General features: G+C 48.5%; 3 protein-coding genes across 4 annotated transcripts; 2 read left to right on the top strand and 1 right to left on the bottom strand.

The window, feature by feature from the left end:
* The first annotated feature begins 408 nt into the window (after positions 1-408).
* Positions 409-8,965, top strand: NDUFS2 (NADH:ubiquinone oxidoreductase core subunit S2). Of its 2 annotated transcripts, XM_081485019.1 has the most exons (14): positions 409-522; positions 1,303-1,409; positions 3,402-3,592; positions 5,086-5,206; positions 5,381-5,493; positions 5,910-5,984; positions 6,154-6,231; positions 6,372-6,457; positions 6,662-6,781; positions 7,446-7,575; positions 7,991-8,086; positions 8,263-8,346; positions 8,485-8,542; positions 8,734-8,965. In XM_081485019.1, exons 1-14 carry the CDS (start codon positions 428-430, stop codon positions 8,769-8,771), a joined length of 1,392 nt encoding a protein of 463 aa, XP_081341145.1. In that variant the 5' UTR covers positions 409-427; the 3' UTR covers positions 8,772-8,965. The 2 variants fall into 2 exon arrangements, with proteins under 2 accessions (XP_081341145.1, XP_081341146.1); XM_081485020.1 differs by lacking the exon at positions 6,154-6,231.
* Positions 8,966-9,538: 573 nt separating this feature from the next.
* Positions 9,539-12,762, top strand: FCER1G (Fc epsilon receptor Ig). Its single transcript, XM_081485031.1, has 5 exons — positions 9,539-9,651; positions 11,498-11,589; positions 11,757-11,789; positions 12,221-12,241; positions 12,403-12,762. Exons 1-5 carry the CDS (start codon positions 9,603-9,605, stop codon positions 12,463-12,465), a joined length of 258 nt encoding a protein of 85 aa, XP_081341157.1. The 5' UTR covers positions 9,539-9,602; the 3' UTR covers positions 12,466-12,762.
* A 2,861-nt stretch (positions 12,763-15,623) lies between these two features.
* On the bottom strand, positions 15,624-17,782 carry APOA2 (apolipoprotein A2). The gene is made up of 4 exons (XM_081486167.1): positions 16,854-17,782; positions 16,642-16,717; positions 16,235-16,367; positions 15,624-15,859 (listed from the first exon to the last, which is right to left on the bottom strand). The coding sequence occupies exons 2-4, from the start codon at positions 16,691-16,693 to the stop codon at positions 15,742-15,744; spliced, it is 303 nt and encodes a 100-aa protein (XP_081342293.1). The 5' UTR covers positions 16,694-16,717; positions 16,854-17,782; the 3' UTR covers positions 15,624-15,741.
* Between the last annotated feature and the right edge of the window lie 576 nt (positions 17,783-18,358).

Below are 18,358 nucleotides of genomic sequence, written 5' to 3'. Positions count from 1 at the left end.
TAACTGGCAAAGCCTGGCGCTACCCTAGAAGGGCAGGACTACAGACCAGCGCAGGCAGAACGTGGGGAAGGGTCTCCATGCAAGTGTGCGTCTGGCACCGGGCGGCAGGACACTTTCTAAGGCGCGCACGGGCAGCGCGGCGGGGCTTCCTGAGGGAAGTCGCTGCCTGCGGCAGCGGTGGCAGGTTTCTCTGGCTCAGCCTTTGAAGAGTCCGTCAGGAGCGGTGGGAAGCACCGTCCCCAGCCTCCGGTGTTTAAGCGAAAGTGAAGCCGAGGCGCAGAACCCGGATGTTATCAGGTTAGCGATCGGCGACCCAGCCAGCTTACAAAAGGGCGGGTGCGTGACGCCGATACGCGGGAAGCCCACAAGGAGGCGCGCTAGAGGCACTTCCGCCAGGTTCTCCTTCCCGCAGTCTACGGCGGGCAAGATGGCTGCGCTCCGGGCTCTGTGTAGCCTGCGGGGCGTCGCGGCCCAGGTGCTGCGGCCCGGGGCTGGGGCCCGATTGCCGATTCAGCCCAGCAGGTGAGACCACGGGCGGCGCCCGATGCGCTGTCTCCAGGGCTGGGGTTTCTCGAGTCTGGGAACTCCACGGGCCCCATGACCCCTTAGGAAAGAATGACCCAGGCCCGTGACCCCTCTCCCTGGCCTGCTCTCTCGGGTTCCAGGATCCGGTGGTACCTGTTCTGGAGGAGGGAGGAAAGATTGTTTCAGCTCGATCTGCCAGAGATGAAATCATTTGGAGGGAGACTCTGCCCCTCAGCGTTAGTGATAATGTCACCCACCCCATACACCCTGCTGCTTCTCCCAACCCCATCAGGGGTGGGGCGCGACTGGTGAAAAGTCTCCTTAGACGCTAGAAAAGAAAAGGAAAGCAATCCCCATGGACTTAAAGGAGGAACGTAAACCAAGAATCCCCGGGTCTCAGTGCATCCCTCTGGCCATACTTGAGCCAGCATGCCCCACCCCGCTTTTCTTACTCTTCGGTTGACCTTGAATAAACGCCTTTCTCGGATTTGTATTCACTGAGATGGGAACCATGAATATGACCAGAAATTAAAGGACCTGGGATCCCCATCTTTGCATGCATAGGGTTGTTGGGTGAAGTGATTCCGGGAATAAGTTATTAGTAAGAATGGAACCTCTAGAGTTCCAGTTTGTTCTGCCAAAGCTACACAGCTCTGTCAGGGGCTTGGCATTGATGAATCCAAGACACCTTCCCAGGGCCCACGTGAAAGTGAATGGGAACAGAGGAACCAAGCACTGTTCAGGCCTTTTGTCTAGGATTTGTCATTACCTCCCCAGAGGTGCTCGGCAATGGCAGCCAGATGTGGAATGGGCAGAGCAGTATGGGGGCGCTATCATGTACCCCACCAAGGAAACAGCCCACTGGAAACCTCCCCCTTGGAATGGTGAGTGCCCAGGGTCACTGTCCCAACCCACACACTTCCCTGCCCTACCCTGATTTCTGAGTGCTCTTGAGCTGTCTGTCTGAGGCAAAATGTAGCCCCCAACTCTTTTTGCTTGCAATAGCCTACTTGCAACTCACCACATATGATAATAATGATAATAGGAGGTATTTATCAAGTAGAATATTCCAAGGGAAAAGAAAGAGGAGATTCCAGACAACCCTTGAAGATCCCTACCAAATTTGTATCTTTAGCTTCAGCTTTTTCCAGAGGTTTAATATATTTCCTGCTAAAGGAGTTTTTTCCCACTGGCACCCAAATGAAACCTTTCTAAATATGAAACTTCCCCCCACCCTGCCATAAAACTAGCCCTTCTTGTGATTTTTAATTTTGATCAATGACTCCCTCATTTTCCTAATCCCTTAGGATTGAAACTTTTTAGTCACCTTTGGTTCTTTTTTCTTTCTTCCCCTCCATGTCTATTTTCATTATGTCACCAAACCATGCAGATTCTTTTGTAGTAATGTTTCACACCTGGTTATCTTGCCCTTTGTTGGTTTGGTTTATTTTATATTAGACCTTGTTTATCTTGGGAATCTCTTTGATGGGTTCCTGCACTGATCTAGTTCCCCTTCAGCTGTCCTATACAATGTCATCACCTTTATCTTCCCCCAAACATTGTTTTATACTATGTCATTCATTCTTTTGCTCAAAAACCTTTAGAGGAATTTCCAGTTACCTTTCAAAAAACTTAACAGTAATAATAGCTGAGTGCTTATCATGTGCTGAGTGTTTTTTGTATGCATTATTTTACTTAGTCATTACAATAACCCTATGAGAATGATATTATCTCACTTTTGAGGAAATCATGGTGTAGGGAAATTAAAAGATCATCGAGGACACAGGTGGATTTGTACGTGGATCTGACTGACTCCAAAGCCCATGGTGAAGAATTTTGGTTGCATAAGTAGAGTCTGGTTTCAGATCTCAACCCTCCATTTACTAGTGAATGAAGCACCTACTTTCGTAGCGTTTTTGTAAGGATTAAAAGAAATGCTAGTAACATAAACCACTTAGTGTAGTGATTGGCTTGTGCTCAGTCCTCCCTAAGTGTTCTAATAATCCTGATAATTGAACCATACCCCCCACTGCCTGCCAACACCAATCTTCTGCCCCTTGGTAGATAAGAATTTCACAGATACTTACTTCCTTGTTTCTAAGATTTGACATATGTTCATTCCATAGCCTAGGATGCCTCTTCTCTCTTCCTATCTGAATCATTCCCTGTATTTAAGAAGCAGCCTATATCTTGCCTCCACGAAGTCTTCACAGTCTTCTTTCCTTTTTTAAATACTTAGCTAAGCAACTTACTTGGCAACTTGTAAATTTGACCTGTGCTACTAGTTTCTCACAGGTACTTATTTTCCAAACTAAATAGTAAGCCTCTCGAGGGTACAAGCTGTCAATTAGTAGTGGTAAAAATGAAATATACATTTCCCAGTTAGTTGGACATTCAGCAGATACAGCTGGAGAGCAGTGTATCTTAGTGGTTAAGAGTGTGGAGTCTGAAACTGCCACTTACTGACTCAGTGGGAATTCATTTATCCTTTCTGGCCTCAGTTTCTTCAGTAAGATAGTTACTACTTATATGGTTTTTGACATGATTAAATTAATTAAAATAAGTAAAGTGCTTAGAGTAGTGCCTGGCGTATTATAGGGACTGTATAAATGTTATCTGTCATTTTTTTTTAAAGGTATTCTGAGAGATGTGGAAAGAGTGAGGTTCATGGTCCCTCTCCCTCTCATCAGAAAGTTTAGATCTCCCTTCCCTTTTCCCCAGCTGATGGTCTTCTTCTTGGTTATGTTAAAGACTGGGAAATTAGCAGGATATGAAATGGTGAGATGGAAGGTATACAGGGAGATGCTAACTCCTTGCTGTCTTTTGGGGGTTCTCAAAGGAATTACCATTTGGCTCAACTATTTCCCACTTCTCAGATGTGGACCCTCCAAAGGACACATTGGTGTCGAACTTGACCCTGAACTTTGGGCCCCAGCACCCAGCAGCCCATGGAGTCCTGCGGCTAGTGATGGAATTGAGTGGGGAGATGGTGCGGAAGTGCGACCCTCACATCGGGCTGCTGCACCGAGGCACTGAGAAGCTCATTGAATACAAGACCTATCTGCAGGTGTGAGGGGTGAACAGAGACCTGCTGGCAGGACTGGGGATGCTCTAACCTGGGACTTTGCCAGTTTGCTGCCCCAGAAGCCCAGAGAAGGAGGGTGTTGTGGGGGTTGGGAGGGAACCCTGTTGAGGTTATTAGGACAGTTTTGGTTGGAAGGATGGAGAGATGTGGCAGGGAATGCTGGACTTGAATCATCTGGATTTGGTTTACCCAACAGAAAGGCTTTGGAGCCAGAGCTACACTCCTAACTCCTCTCTGGCTGACTTTTGGCTGGCCCCTTTACCTTTACTCCAGTGCCTCAGTTTCCCTGCCCTTATATCACACTAGTACGTCAAAGCTGGTGTCCCTGGGGTCAGGGAAAGAGGAAAGAGACGTCAGCTCTCCAGGACTAACAGCTGATTCTTGTATCTTCCAGCATTCTAAGTTTGTTTTTGAAATACTCAGTGAGTCAGAGTGACCGAGAGGGAGTTTGTGAACGAGTTTGCTGTTTTTGGAGAACTCTGTGACCCAAATAGTGAGGGTCAGATTTGAAGAAACTGGATCCTGGGATAGGAATCTGAAGTTTTTTTTCTTACTGTCACGAAGAAAGCTCTTGATAACCGAACGATGGGGTTAGGATTTAGAACCAGATGACTAGAATGTGATTCCCCCCAAGAGTCCCAGCAACGATGGTTTCTGTCTGTAGAGTTAACCCCTGTAGCTTTATCCCGCGTCACAGTGACATCAGGGCAAGAACTGGCTGTTCCAAAGAGAGGCATCTTAGCTCCGCCTCCTTCCTGGAAACTGAAGCAAACAGCTGGAACGTAGCTTTCTTGGTACTGTGTGGATGAATCCTTTCTGTCTCTTTCCGTCCTTCTTGCTCTTCCTTAATTTCCTCCTAAGATTACCTTTCCCTGTTAGTATCTCAGATAGACATTCTTCTTGGACAGAGGTGTCACTTGGCCCAGAAGGCTAGGTTGACAGTGGTGTGCTGCAGCCAGCTCATACTGGCTCGCAAAAACAGATTGTTAAATTTTCAGTTCTGTGAGCCAGTTGTTAAACACAGCTATCATTAAAAATTAAATTATGCTAGCTTGCAGTTTAATATATTAAAAATCAAGGTAAGAAGTATGAAAATCCCTGGCTTTGTTATTTTACCACATTTTTCTGTGCCGTGCTCTCGAGGCATTTGCTTTTATTATATCTGTGTAGTGGAAATACTGTGTAATAGTGTGTTACTCTGCCCAGTGCTGTCTGTGTTCAGTTATGTAGTGCTGGTAGTTTAAAACGGGACCTTGTAGGAGTATTTTTACTGTGGAAATTGGCAAACCCGACAGATCAGGGTCCCCCCCACCTCACCCCTTCTGTGTGTTTCATCCTGCCTTTCTAAGACTCCTGAGATTGGGAAGACTTACGTAGCACTGACCTCTGATGCCCACTGAGAACAATGCTTCTAGCAGCCAGACTGAGGGTTCCTTGGCCTGTTAGATGTGACCCAGATTTCTCCCTCTCCCCAGGCCCTTCCATACTTTGACCGGCTGGACTATGTATCCATGATGTGTAATGAACAGGCCTATTCACTGGCTGTGGAGAAGTTGCTCAACATCCAGCCTCCCCTTCGTGCACAGTGGATCCGAGGTATGCCCCATCCCCTTCTTCCTATGGCCCATTGTGAGTATAGCATAGAGCCTCTGCCCCCCGTCTTAGGAGCACTGAACCAGAGCTTAGTATATAGACAGACCCCAGAACTGTTCTGTCAGCCTGGATCCCTGGCTCCTATATCCATCTCTTCTTGTCCTCACCTCTCTACAGTGCTGTTTGGAGAAATCACTCGACTTTTGAACCACATCATGGCTGTGACCACACATGCCCTGGACATTGGGGCTATGACCCCTTTCTTCTGGATGTTTGAAGAAAGGGAGAAGGTATGAAGAGGAGGAAGGATGGGAAAAGGGGAGGAGGTACCTGAGATAGAGAAGGTATGAAGGATATGAGAATAAAAGGAATGAGAACATTCAGGGGGAGAAGGCATGTTTAATCTGGGTTATATATATATATTTTTAAGCTTTTGTTATATATTTTTATTTGGCTGCATGGGGTCTTAGTTGTGGCACGTGGGATCTAGTTCTCTGACCAGGGATCGAACCCAGGCCCCCTGCCTTGGGAGCACAGAATCTTAGCCACTTTTCCACCAGGGAATCCCCTGGGTTATATTTTTAAGGAGCTTTGTGTTGTGAAGTGTTGGTTGGGCACCAGAAGGCTGGAGGCGGGGGAGTAAACCACCATGGTGTTGGACTTAGGGACCCAGGACTTTGTCACTAACTCAGTGTGTCCCGTCAAGATGTTCGAGTTCTACGAGCGAGTGTCTGGGGCTCGTATGCATGCGGCTTATGTCCGGCCAGGAGGTGTTCACCAGGTGAGCAGGTTCCCCCGCCTGCCTTAACGTCCCGTCCTTGCTTGTCTCCTCCGTGGCCACTGGAGGGCAGCACTGCGGATGGAAGTGCCAGCCCTGTACCCCTGAGGCAGAGCTGGCTCTCCTTAGCAGGAGCTCTAGGCTCATTTTTGATCCTCCATTTGTTTTCTAGGACCTACCCCTTGGGCTTATGGATGACATTTATGAGTTTTCTAAGAACTTTTCTCTTCGGATTGATGAGCTGGAGGAGGTAAGATAGAAGTCAGTGGGAAGAATCCCCTTTCCCCCAAGAAGGGTTCGTGGGGTTTTAGTCCCCAGTTGTAAAGAAATACAGAGGTATCTGAGGACTGTCTTGAATAGTGTTCATACAGCAGTTTTCTTGATCAACAGATGCTGACCAACAATAGGATCTGGCGAAATCGGACAGTCGACATTGGGGTTGTAACAGCAGAAGACGCACTTAACTATGGTTTTAGGTGGGAGGAATAAGACTTTTCTCTTTAGGGTTGGGTGGGTTCCAGATTAATATCTTGGCTTCAGGTGTGGCACCTTCCTTGCCAGGCTGATTTTTTACCCCATGCCCAGAGTGTGCGGGAGGGAGAGGGGAGCCTAAGGAAGAGAGCATGCCTCCTTTCTTGGTTTGTGGAAAGTGACCCTCGATTCTATTATACTCTCTACAGTGGGGTGATGCTCCGGGGCTCAGGCATCCAGTGGGACCTGCGGAAGACCCAGCCCTATGATGTTTACGACCAGGTGGATTTTGATGTGCCTATTGGCTCTCGAGGGGACTGCTATGATAGGTAAGGCCCAAATCCTTTCTTGGCTCATTGTCCCCCTGGTTTTTTCCCTGTCTAACCTTGCTCTTAGCTACTTTTCTTTTTTCTCATACTTTTTAGTATCTACCAGAACACCTGTGTGTATTAAATTAGGTTGCTTTTTAAGGCACTTTCACATATGTGACATCTTATTTTACCCTTACATTCTCCTTATGTCTTGGATAGAACTAGTTTTGGCCGCATCTTATAGCTGAAAAAGCTGAAGCATAAAAGTTAGAGATTAGCCTGGGATTGTTCTGTCAGTAGTGCTTGAGACTAGAATCCTCCTGATCCAGTGCTCTTTCTACTAGATTCTAAGCTTCAAATTCCATTGCTCTTTACTGACCCCAAGAAAAGTTTGCTACTGTTTTCTTTTTCAGTCAATCTGACTCTCACCTCCAAAAAGAGAGTAGCTAAAGAGGGAAATACTATAGGACATAATCTGAGAAAACTAGGAGAGGATTTGGGAAAGTACTCAAATCAGAAGACTAGGTTTTATACGGGTGCCCAGGCCAAGCAGAGATGCCATACTAGGGGAGTGAAGAAAGTCACCTAGCACTGTTCAGTTCAGCCCAGCGCTTTCTCCCAGCCTCACATCCGATCCTCTGGCTGCTTGTCTCTTGTTCTTAGTCTGTCTCATCTCCTTCAGATACCTGTGTCGAGTGGAGGAGATGCGCCAGTCCATTCGAATCATCTCACAGTGTCTGAACAAGATGCCTCCTGGGGAGATCAAGGTTGATGATGCCAAAGTGTCTCCACCAAAACGAGCAGAAATGAAGGTTGGCTTGTTGTTGTTCAATTGCCCAGTTGTGTCCAACTCTTTGTGACCCCACAGACTGCAGCACACCAGCCTCCCTGTCCCTCATCATCTTCCGAAGTTTGCCCAAGTTGGCTACAGGGGTAGGAAAAAGGCCGGGGGCGGACAAGGGGCAGTGACTGGGGAGGAGTGTCTTTGGATTAAATCCTACTTTTCAGTTTTCCTTTTTCAAAGAATTCACTGTGTAAGATTGTTAACCTCCCACACTCTCCTTTCTCTTTCTGTATCTTCTCTGCTCACTGACTTACATGGGGGATTTTAGACTCCCTGGGGATAGAGGTTATTTTCTCTGTGCAAAGAGAGTGTTTTTCTGTGTGCAAAGGCCTGCCATACAGTTTGGATCCGGCTTATTGATGCTCCCTTATTCCTTTCTCCAGACATCTATGGAATCACTGATTCATCACTTTAAGTTGTACACTGAGGGCTACCAAGTTCCTCCAGGTGCCACATACACGGCCATCGAGGCTCCTAAGGTGAGGCGAGAAAGGAAAGGAAAAGACAGTATGTGTAGTGGGTGACTGGAGACAGAGGTACAATTAAATTCTCATTCATCAGTGAAAACGAGGACATGAGGGTGAATAGAAAGGATTTTGTTGGCAGAGAAAAGCGTTCTTCCTATTAATGAAGGCAGCCAACCTTCTTTGGACAGGGAGAGTTTGGTGTGTACCTGGTATCTGATGGTAGCAGCCGCCCTTATCGATGCAAGATCAAAGCACCTGGTTTTGCTCACCTGGTAAGAACCAGCCTCGGTGATTATAACTCTTAATACATGAATCCAATAAGGAATGACCTTGGTTGAGATCTTTATGAACTTTCATTCCCCCTCCACCTTGCTTATCTTGCCTAATACTTGCTGTCTTAATCTCTCCAGGCTGGTCTGGACAAGATGTCTAAGGGACACATGTTGGCGGACGTCGTTGCCATCATAGGTACAAGGCCTGTTGGGTGGTGGAGGCATTCTAGTCAAGGGACTTTGGAACTCTGACTGGGGACAGAAACCGAACACTTCCTTTTCAACAGACTACAGGCATAGACTCAGATCCTCAGTCTCCCGGGCACTGTAATGACTTCTAGATCCTTGGTAACATCACTTTTTTTTCTCCTTCCCCTGACCTCCTAGGTACCCAAGATATTGTGTTTGGAGAAGTGGATCGGTGAGCAGGGGAACAGTGTTGGACCTCCCTGCCCTCTGTGGAGCCTCTTCATCGTTGGAAATGGGACTCTGTGTGTGTGTGTGTGTGTGTGTGTGTGTGTATACACATACATGAATGCTTAGCTGTCAGGCTTTCTGTGCATGTACTAGAAAAGGAGAAACTATAATAAATTAGCCACTTTCTGGTCCCACACCCAAATTTCTGGTTTGTCTTTCCCAGCATCTTACTGTCTTTCACTTTAAAGAGAAACTTAGGATGTTTGTTAACCATCTACTTCTCTGTTAGACTCAGTCCTTGGCAATTTTTCCTGTTCATCTCCACCCCCTTTTCTGACTCTTGTTCCACTTCTCCATTCCCCATTTCCTCTTTTCCCCTCACTCCCCCCCCTGCCCAAACCTTGCTGCCCACACTAATTGGTAAACTCCTTAAGTCAATTCTGGGTACAGAATTCCAGATGGGAGAGAAGGGTTATCATGGGGTCTTAGAGACTCTTGAGGGGCAGTTTATCACTGTTCTGTCTCTGAACAGGGCTGGAGTGAGAAGGTGGGTTTAGATAGCCTTTCCCAAGCACTGGTGTCCCCTCTTTCCATGGTGACAGGGGCTTGGTCATTGAAGGACGGTGGCACGAGAGTTCAGATCTCCTAGCTGCCTTCCTTAGTTGGCCCTTCCGGGAGCTGCTCGTTCTCTGTTGCAGGAAGGGGAAGGGGCCAGAGCTCGGAGGAAGGCGTGGCAGGAAGGGGGGAACTCTGTGGTCAGGGAGCTGCTCACAGCACAGCTGCGCGGTGCCATCAGAGCGTCAGATCCCCAGCTCTCGGCCCCTCAGCCCCTGCCCAGGATGATCCCAGCAGTGTTCCTGCTCTTACTCCTCTTGGTTGAACAAGCAGGTGAGAGGGTTTGATGGGGGACGGTGAGCTGGACTCTAGGGTGGGAACCAAGGGCATGTGTCTGAGGGACAAGGCGGGACCAGACAGAGGAAGGCCGGCATGGGGCAGGTGGACACAGAGACCCTGAGGCTGGTCCCATCCAGTCATCAAGGCACAGGAATTGTTCCCTCTTGTCCCCTTCTTACTTTTTCAGGGCTAATACATACATTAGGCTTCAGTTTGGCAGGGGAGTGGTTCTATGACGTGAAAAGCTGGTCCGGGGGAAAGCTTCCATTTCCCTTGAAGAGGGTTTTCTGTGGGTTGCATTTGGTCTTGTCCGTTGGGAACTGATCTCTAGCTGGTTAAATAACAATTATAAAGCCCCCCTTAGAAAGGCAGGGGCCTGTCCTTGTGTTTAGGGGTGAGGCAAGGATAGTTAAACGATTGCTGCTTCCAAGGGGTTTTCACTAAGGCACAGCTGATATGAGGGCGGGCAGCACACGATGCTCAGGTCTAGAGAGTTGGGAGCATCAGCTGAGAAATGGAGGCAGAAAAGGAAGGTCTCTGCAGTTCTGAGGCTCCATCATTCTCTGACTGCTCACTTGCTCTCTTGGAGTTGTCCGTTTTTTGAAGACAGGTTGTCACAGCTGGGGTTCGGGGAGGAAGAGGTTGGTGAAACTTAAGGGAAGTGGGGAAATTAAAAAAGATGGAGTGGGATGGACTTCCACCAGCCCAACCATAAAGGTGGAGGGAAGGTCTAAGTGAGGGGCCAGTCGGCTGCCGTAAGATGAGGTAGCAGGGCCACTGAGGCATATAAGAGAGGGCGCAAGCTTTAAAAGCGGAAAACCTGGGTTTGAATTCAAGTTCTGTCACTTAACTCTGTTGCCCTAAATGAATTACTTAACTTTTCTTGGCCTTGGTTTCGTCATCTTCAAAATGGCGATGATGTTTCCCTCAAGGGGTAGTTTTAAGATTTATGCAATACTGTGTGTGAAAGAACGTCACAGCATAAAATGTGCTTAACTGATAAATCACATGCTCACGAGCTCTTCTGATAGGGGTCGGAGCTGATAGAGGCTGCAGCTCAGACTTTATTTTTTCATTGCACAAAACTTCCTCTCTCAGTGGCCCAGAGTGAGTGAGTAACAGGGCAGAGTACCCAGAGCCGGAATCCATACAGCTTGCAGTCGTTCCCTTGAGCCTGGGCTGAGACACTCACTCAGCCTTGTGTGTAGAGCCATCAGTATCCATAAGGCCGAGGAAAGCAGGCACCTTGTTTTTACATATTTAAGTGTCTCAGGATGGGGGTGGGTGGCGAGGGGCGAAAGCAATGTGGCTGAGGCTAGATGACCAATAATAGAGTGATTGCCTTCCCTCCCTTCCTCAGCTCACATCCTTCCTGTCCAGCCCTCAGCCACAGGTCACAGGACTTAGCAAAGACACCCCTGTGGTTTCTTTGCTGAAATTTGTCTCTGCCTCTCCTCACTTTACCCCTCTGGTCTGAGGTTTTCAGCAAAGTGAACACAAATGGGTCCCTTGAGGCCTATGAAGTGCTCAGTGGTGCCTGAGGAACCCACGGTGCTAAAAAGTTGGTTGGGGGGTTGAAAGGGGAAGGCTCTCAACTCTCAGAAACTATAAGTTCCGTCACAACAGAACCCTTCACACTCCTGTCCTACCCCTACCCTAGGGTGAGGGAGAAGATAGAGAGATCAGAGAAATAGGAATCCAGAGAGAAAGATGAAGGTTCTTCCCTTGGAGGGTGCTCCTTCAGGCCCCGTCCTACCTCCCAGAGCCCGTCCCTTCTCTCCTCTGAGCACCAGATCTTCCCTGCTGCCCCTGACCTAATGCGTACCCTCTGTCCCTTCAGCGGCCCTGGGAGAGCCTCAGCTCTGCTATATCCTGGATGCGATCCTGTTTCTATATGGTATTGTCCTCACCCTGCTCTACTGTCGACTCAAGGTAAGGCAGGGGCAGGGTAGGCTGAGGGCTGGAAGGAGAAGTGGGAGCTTGGTGGCAGCATGGCTTCAAGGAAAGGGGAAAAGGGGGTTTGAAGTTCCCCCATGAAGTCTGAAGGTGGAGTTGGGCCAATTGTCTTCGCCTTTGCTAATGACTTTCCTCTACTCCAGTTGCAGGTGCGAAAGGCAGCTATAGCCAATGAGGTATGAACCCACTCTCAAAGGGGTGTCAACAATTTTTCAGACTCTCAGCCCATCTGGGGTTTTAGCCTTGGGGTCTGTCGTCTCTGGGCGGGGGGTGGAGGGGTGGCATGGGACTCAGGTACTGATCTGTTTAGCTTCAGAGACCCCCTCCCACCTCATCCTACCCACCCTGCCAGCTAGTAAGTCACAAGTAAAATATTCAGCAGGCAATGAGAAAGAGTCAAGTGTAGAGTGACAATGAGTACGTGAGAGAGTTGAACGTTGTGTATATATGTGTGTTGGTAGTGTTATGGGCAAATGTGTGTTCATGCCCCAGAGTGGCCTGAGGGAACAAGTCACCCCTGGCCAAATACCTCCCTGGGAGGGCAAGATGTTGAGGGGTTCTGTAGGACATGTCGCTCTCTAATGCTTTGCCCCTTTTGCCTCTACAGAAATCAGATGGCATTTACACAGTAAGTGAACCTGCCTCCCCACCCCCTACCCCCTGTCCAGGAAGTCAGCAGAAGAGGGTGGGCTTTTGAGTGACCTTTGGAATGGGTGGAGCCTGTGGGGGTGGCTAGGAGGCCCAGTGATGGGCTCAAGCTCCTGACTGTCCTTTGACCTCTATCTCCAGGGCCTGAGCACCCGGACCCAGGAAACTTATGAGACCCTGAAACATGAGAAACCACCACAATAGCTTTAGAACAGACGCCCTTGGTCCCTTCCTTCTAACACTCTCCTCCTAGCCCTCATGGTTGGCATCACATATGCCTCCCCACCATTAATGCCAGTTGATCCTACCCCTGTAATGACCCTCTGCCCCCCATTAATAATCACCAGTGATTCCTCCTCCTTGTCAAAGACCTCAGATGCTCTTCATTGATGTTTATATTCTAGTCTCACCCCTTTATGCCACCCTTCCCCTCTTCCCCATCCCCAGGTCCCACTAAACAATGGGATGCGACTAACATCAATAAAGATACCACGGACTGGACTCTACTCATTCATTCATTTAAGATATTTATTCAGCCTTTACTATCCTAGGCTGGATACTGAAGATACCATTTCGAGTAAGGGAAACTCGGTTCCTGACCTGCCAGAGCTCATAGTCTAATAGACTTCAGGGTTGTTTGACTTGATTGAGGGATGAATGCTGTCTGTGACTGGGGGAAGGAAGACTCTTGACCCCCAGGTTCTCTAACATGGAGCTGGAGCAAGGAGGAATGTGTTGGGAGTCTAGGCACATTCAGAACAGTAAAAGCCAAGAAATGACTTTCTCACCCAGCATGGCCCTCTGTGTCTGACAACTGGAACAAGGTTGGGTTGCAGGCAAGCCTGGCTGTCCAACCCCAGATAGTCACTAATCCAGATCAGAGTGGGTTACAGGGAGCAGTGTAAGCACGTCTCATAATACACAAGCATATGGGCATTAGCAGAGCTGGAAAGCCATACGTGCAGAAGGAATGGTGTGACAATTGCTTGTGTGAGACTCCCAAAGAAAGGTTTAATGGAAGATGTTTTCTGTGGATTCTTGGGCAAGAGGGACCTCAGGGGGCCAGGTTGGGGTTGGAGGAGGGTAAGGCAAAGGGGAGGGCTTCCTAGGTGGCACAGTGGTAAAGAATCCACCTGCTAATGCAGGAGGCACAGGGATCTGGATTTGATCTCTGGCCCAGGAAGATGCTGTGGGGGAGGAAATGACAATGCACTCAAGTGTTCTTGCCCGAAAAATCCCATGGACAGAGGACCCTGGAAGGCTACAGTTCAAGGGGTCACAGAGTCGGACACAACTGAGCATGCAAGCAAATAAGGCAAAGGGGAACAAGTCAGGTCCAGGTAGGAGGCCAGCTCCTCTGAGCACACAGGTGAGTGGTGACGGGATGCCCCTTGTCAGGGCCTGTCCTGTTTCTAGGCAGGATTCTGTGGTAGTATCTGAGTCCCATCTGATGTTGTCACTCCTACCTCTGATCTAGCAGCCCTGTCCAAACGGGTCCAGGTCTCCAGGCTTACCCCTGTCTCCCCCCTACCCCCACCCTGTGCTCGGCAATACTTTGCACTGCATGGTGACTTACACTTTTCGGTGTGTTTCCAGCTTGTACCATTTGATCCACTCATTAGCCCTGTGAGGAAATTCAGGCTCTTTTAAGTTAATTAACCTGTCCAAGGTCATCTTACAAGTGAAGGACAGATCTCTGTCTCTGCATGTTTTGCCACATGCAGGAAAAAAAAGAAAGAAAAAGATACTGAGAAAGAAAGGGGAAGAAAGTAATTTTGAGTGGTAAGTGGCTAGAAGGCCAGACGGAAGAGGTTGATTAATATACAGAAGAGGGGGACAGGGATAGATTGGGAGTTTGGGATGGAGATATACACACTGCTCTATTTAGAATAGGTAACCAACAAGGACCTACTGTGCAGTACAGAGAACTCTATTCAATGCTCTATAATAACCTAAGTGGCAAAAGAATTTGGAAAACAGCAGATACATGGAATATGTATAACCGAATTACCCTGCTATGTACTTGAAACACAACATTGTTAATCAACTATACTCCAATATAAAATAAAAGTCTTAAAAAGTATACAGAAGAAGTTGGAGCCATTTCTGATGTCTGGGGAAAAGGTGATTTCGGATGAAATATGAAGAATGAGTCAGGATAGGGAAGTAAATATTTTAAAGATAAAGTGGAAACAAACTTTTATTGGAAATGCCCATTTTCCCATTTGGGGATTGTGAATCTCCTGCATCAATCCAGCCTGACTTACATTCCATTTTGATTTAACCCAGGTATCACAGCTACCAGAATTTCTTAAGTCCTACATGTCCACCAAGTTGGAGAATTGTCAGGCCTTTAACTGGCTATCATGTCTGCTAGTTCTAGGCTCTAAGATAGCTACCAGAATTTAGGCCAGTTCTATGAACAGAACCCAGATAATGGTAGGGGAGGGGCTTCCTTGGTGGCTCAGACAGTAAAGAATCTGTCTGCAGTGCAGGAGATCTGGGTTTGATCCCTAAGTCAGGAAGATCCTCTGGAGAAGGGAAAGGCTACCCACTCCAGTATTCTTGCCTAGAGAACCCCATGGACAGAGGAGTCTGGTGGGCTATAGTCCATGGGGTCACAAACAGTTGAACATGACTGAGTGACTAACACTTTCACTTTCAATAGTGGGGGAGATACTTGGAATGAGTGTTCTGCAGACAGGGGTCTAGGTGAGAGGTTTTAAATGGAAGGATTAGAGCACCTCCAGGGAAAGCTTCTCTGGTGGTTCAGCTGGTAAAGAATCTGCCTGCAGTGCTGAAGACCTCGGTTCAATCCCTGGGTAGAGAAGATCCCCTGGAGAAGAAAATGGCTACCCACTCCAGTATTCTGGCCTGGAGAATTAAAGCGTTGGGCACGACTGAGGGACTTTCACTTTCTTTTCTTTTCAGGGGAGAAGCACAGTGTCCCCTGGCTCAGAATGGAAGGGAGGGGCCTTGGGTGACACCTCTGGGCTCATTTGGGGAAGCTTTCTCCTCTTCATAGTGTGGTAGAGGAAATTCTGAGGGGTGCTCTCATTTCCCATGACCTCTAGGAGTCTAGGGATTCAGATTATGAATCTCTCATGCCTTTAAAGGTACCATGTCCAAGGCAAAGTCTCTAGGTCGTTCCCAGGCCTGTAAAAAGATTCCCTGGGTTTGGAGAAGAGTCACCAGCACCTCCCACCCTGTCATTTCCATCATTGGTCTCGTCAACCCTTTCTCCACCCCTTCACACCAAAATTCCTTTCCTGTTAGAAGCAGATTTCTCTTTGTTCTTCCTCCTACTCTTCCCCCATGACCCTTATGTCCCCTGATTCCCCAAACAGACCACAACTCACAACTTAGTTCCTGCAAAGTTTATTGTAGAAAACAAGGAGTGGGTAGGGAGAGGAGTTTCAGGCCTGGCCAGTGGGTGTCCCAGGGAACAAACTAGGGATAGGAGACAAGTGTCTGGACACCTCAGTGGGCGGCAGGCTGTTTTTTGAGGTCTATAAAACTGCTCAAGAAGTTAAGCAGGTCAGTTCCAGCCTTCTTGAACAGGGGTGTGAGTTCCTCCTGTGTCTTCTCAAAGTAGGCCCTGGAAACGTGAGGGATTAGAAGTTAGGGTAAGGGATGGGTACTGGCCTTCTTGTGGTGGGAGGTGAGACCCAAGGCCCCAAACTCTAGTGCCTGGTCTGTCCTGGCATGGTGAAGCTCCTAGAAGGGGAGGCAAGCTCTCAGTTGGCAGAGGAACAGACCATAGAGATAGAAATTCGAAGCCCAGTTCCTGCTGCCCCTACCTGTCTAAGAGGTCTGAGGGATCTCTAGGGTGATGATGGAATTTTCTCTACAATTTAAACCTCTTCCTCCCTAGCCCCCCCTCCCCTGAGCTCAGTGTTCTGTGGGATCTCCCACTTTCCCCTCTTTCTCTCCACAGCCCCCTGGTCCCTGAACCCCCTTTGCTGAGACTTACTTGGCTTGGGTTTGAAGCTCCGAGCCCTTGGCCTTCTCCACCAGGTCCTTGCCATAGTCAGCCACAGTCTGGAAGTACTGAGAGACCAGGCTCTGCAGATTCGGCTCCTCGGCCTGTCTCCGAACCAGAGCCCCTGTACATACACAGAAACACACACACTCTCTCTCAGTTGAGTCCCCAACAATGAGCCCCACATCTCTGCCAGTATTCAGCCTCAGCTCTCAGCCCTCTCCCTGAACAGGTATCCAACTCCAGGTCTTTGGATGGGTTTTCTGGGCTTTAGAGAGGGGATTATTTTCCTCTTATGCTTTCTGGTTGCCAGACCTGGGCATAGGAGCACAGACAGAGGGGCAGCTAGGACCCAAGCGCCTTCTCCTCCTTGGGACCCCTCTTCAGATCACACCTACCTTCAAGGCTACAGATGGTCAGGAGCAGCACAGTCAACGCAAGCAGCTTCATGGTGTTAATGGTAGGGAAAGTGGCCTGTGAACAGTTGGGGGCAGGGGAGGTCACTGAAGCTGCATGGGCTTCAGCCCTTCCCCAGCGACCCCCTCCCTACACGTCCACTCCAACCCGGTTCCCTCCTTTTCTACCTTTAAATCTTTGAATGCCGCCTCACCTCTTACTCCTTTACTGTACCTAGTCAGCGATGCTGTCCTTGCTGTCTGTGTCTGGTCTGGCTGAGGAGGCAGAGGCTATATATCTCTATGCTTCCCCACTCCACCCCATCAGGTGATAAGGACTTTGGAGGAGTCCAGTGGGGCAGGGACTATGTTGGAGTAAACAAGTTAGAGAAGTTGGGGGAGGAGAGGCCAGCATATAGGAGTCGCCTGGTGATGGGGTCAGAGGCAGGGCCTTAATGGATGCCAAGGGGATACATTTTAGTCCTATTCAAGATTCATTCCTTTGAGGCCTGGGACCAGTAGTCCTTGGATCTAAATCCTTCAGTAAGCAGGATTTCTAGGGTTTTCTTCTCTTTTTTCCTGGAAAACTTTGATGTATCAGATCTAACAACCTCAGCCCTTGGTATCTTTGTACCATTATGCGTAAATTTCATCTCCCAACCCTACCCCCATTCACTGAAACTTGGCAGAGAGGTATTGGGGGACAGAAGAAAGGCGATAAAATCAGGGACAGGGGTGAGGGGAATGCAGGTTAGGAGAATAAGGATTAGGTCCAGAGGACAGGTGTGATTGACTCTGTACTTTTTTGAGTTAATGTGTAATGAATGAGTTGGGGGAGAAAACACTAGAACCAGAATGACCTTCCTGAGTGCTGATCAGCGAGCACAGGCAACCCCCAATAAAACAAATTCAGAAAGCAGCTGCTGCCCACCCCACACACCCTCCCCCCCCCAAAACCCCCCATCATTGGAGTGTTCTGGCAGGATAAAGGTTGAAGGTCTCTGGGCATTCGATTGCCTTATCAGTTCCAGGCAGTGGTCAGCCAATATGAGTCAGCAGGGGCCATAACATCCCTCTGACCAAGGTCCTGGCCCTTGTCCCTGTCCTGATTGTGAGGGAGGACAGAGATGCATCCCCCAGGCCCAAGGCATTTGGGTGAAATCAGCTAAATAGATATCACAAGTAATTGTATCTTTCATCCTTTGACCTCTTCCTGAGAGATGGGAGTGGTGATGTGAGAGCTAGTAGGGGAGGCGACCAGAGACTAAGAAATTTTATCCTATCTTCATCTATTCCCCTGTGGAGCACTTAGTGCTTGAAAGGGTGCTCCACTGATTTGTCCCTGGCTTTGGAGTGGAGTGCATTTGAGGGCAGGAGCCTATATTTCTCGGTTTTATTTGCCAACTCTGCCTAGGGAAACTTTTCACTTTCTTTCTTTCCTAGGGAACCAGGGAAGGAAGGATCAACTTCAGAGGTCAGGTGTTTCAGGGACTACTTCTGCTGGAACTCAGGTTGCAGCCCCTGCTCCTCTACCCCAAACTCTCACACCCATTCCCTTTCTACAGAGAGGACAAGAGGGTGAACTTTTAAAGGTTTGGACCTCCAGGAGGGAGGGTTGTGTCCCTTTTCCTACGGAGAGCTGTACCTATGAGTGGAATTCATTTGGGGGTGTACTCTGTACTGTGAAGGACTGCGAAGAGGAGTCCCCAGGGGTTCCTAT

The sequence above is a fragment of the Giraffa tippelskirchi genome, chromosome 5 (assembly GCF_054371585.1).
Source record: "Giraffa tippelskirchi isolate mGirTip1 chromosome 5, T2T-mGirTip1v1.2.pri, whole genome shotgun sequence".
Classification (NCBI taxonomy): domain Eukaryota; kingdom Metazoa; phylum Chordata; class Mammalia; order Artiodactyla; family Giraffidae; genus Giraffa; species Giraffa tippelskirchi.
This window is presented reverse-complemented; position numbering and strand designations above follow the sequence as displayed.

Excerpts from the sequence above, each read along its gene's own strand:
- NDUFS2 (XM_081485019.1), top strand. The coding sequence starts at position 428 with ATGGCTGCGCTCCGGGCTCTGTGTAGCCTGCGGGGCGTCGCGGCCCAG. Across the intron at positions 6,232-6,371 it reads GGATTGATGAGCTGGAGGAG|ATGCTGACCAACAATAGGAT; the intron begins GTAAGATAGAAG and ends CTTGATCAACAG. Across the intron at positions 6,458-6,661 it reads GCACTTAACTATGGTTTTAG|TGGGGTGATGCTCCGGGGCT; the intron begins GTGGGAGGAATA and ends TACTCTCTACAG.
- FCER1G (XM_081485031.1), top strand. The coding sequence starts at position 9,603 with ATGATCCCAGCAGTGTTCCTGCTCTTACTCCTCTTGGTTGAACAAGCA. Across the intron at positions 11,590-11,756 it reads TGCTCTACTGTCGACTCAAG|TTGCAGGTGCGAAAGGCAGC; the intron begins GTAAGGCAGGGG and ends CCTCTACTCCAG. Across the intron at positions 12,242-12,402 it reads AATCAGATGGCATTTACACA|GGCCTGAGCACCCGGACCCA; the intron begins GTAAGTGAACCT and ends CTCTATCTCCAG.
- APOA2 (XM_081486167.1), bottom strand. The coding sequence starts at position 16,693 with ATGAAGCTGCTTGCGTTGACTGTGCTGCTCCTGACCATCTGTAGCCTT. Across the intron at positions 16,368-16,641 it reads GACCATCTGTAGCCTTGAAG|GGGCTCTGGTTCGGAGACAG; the intron begins GTAGGTGTGATC and ends GTGTATGTACAG. Across the intron at positions 15,860-16,234 it reads GAGCTTCAAACCCAAGCCAA|GGCCTACTTTGAGAAGACAC; the intron begins GTAAGTCTCAGC and ends TCACGTTTCCAG.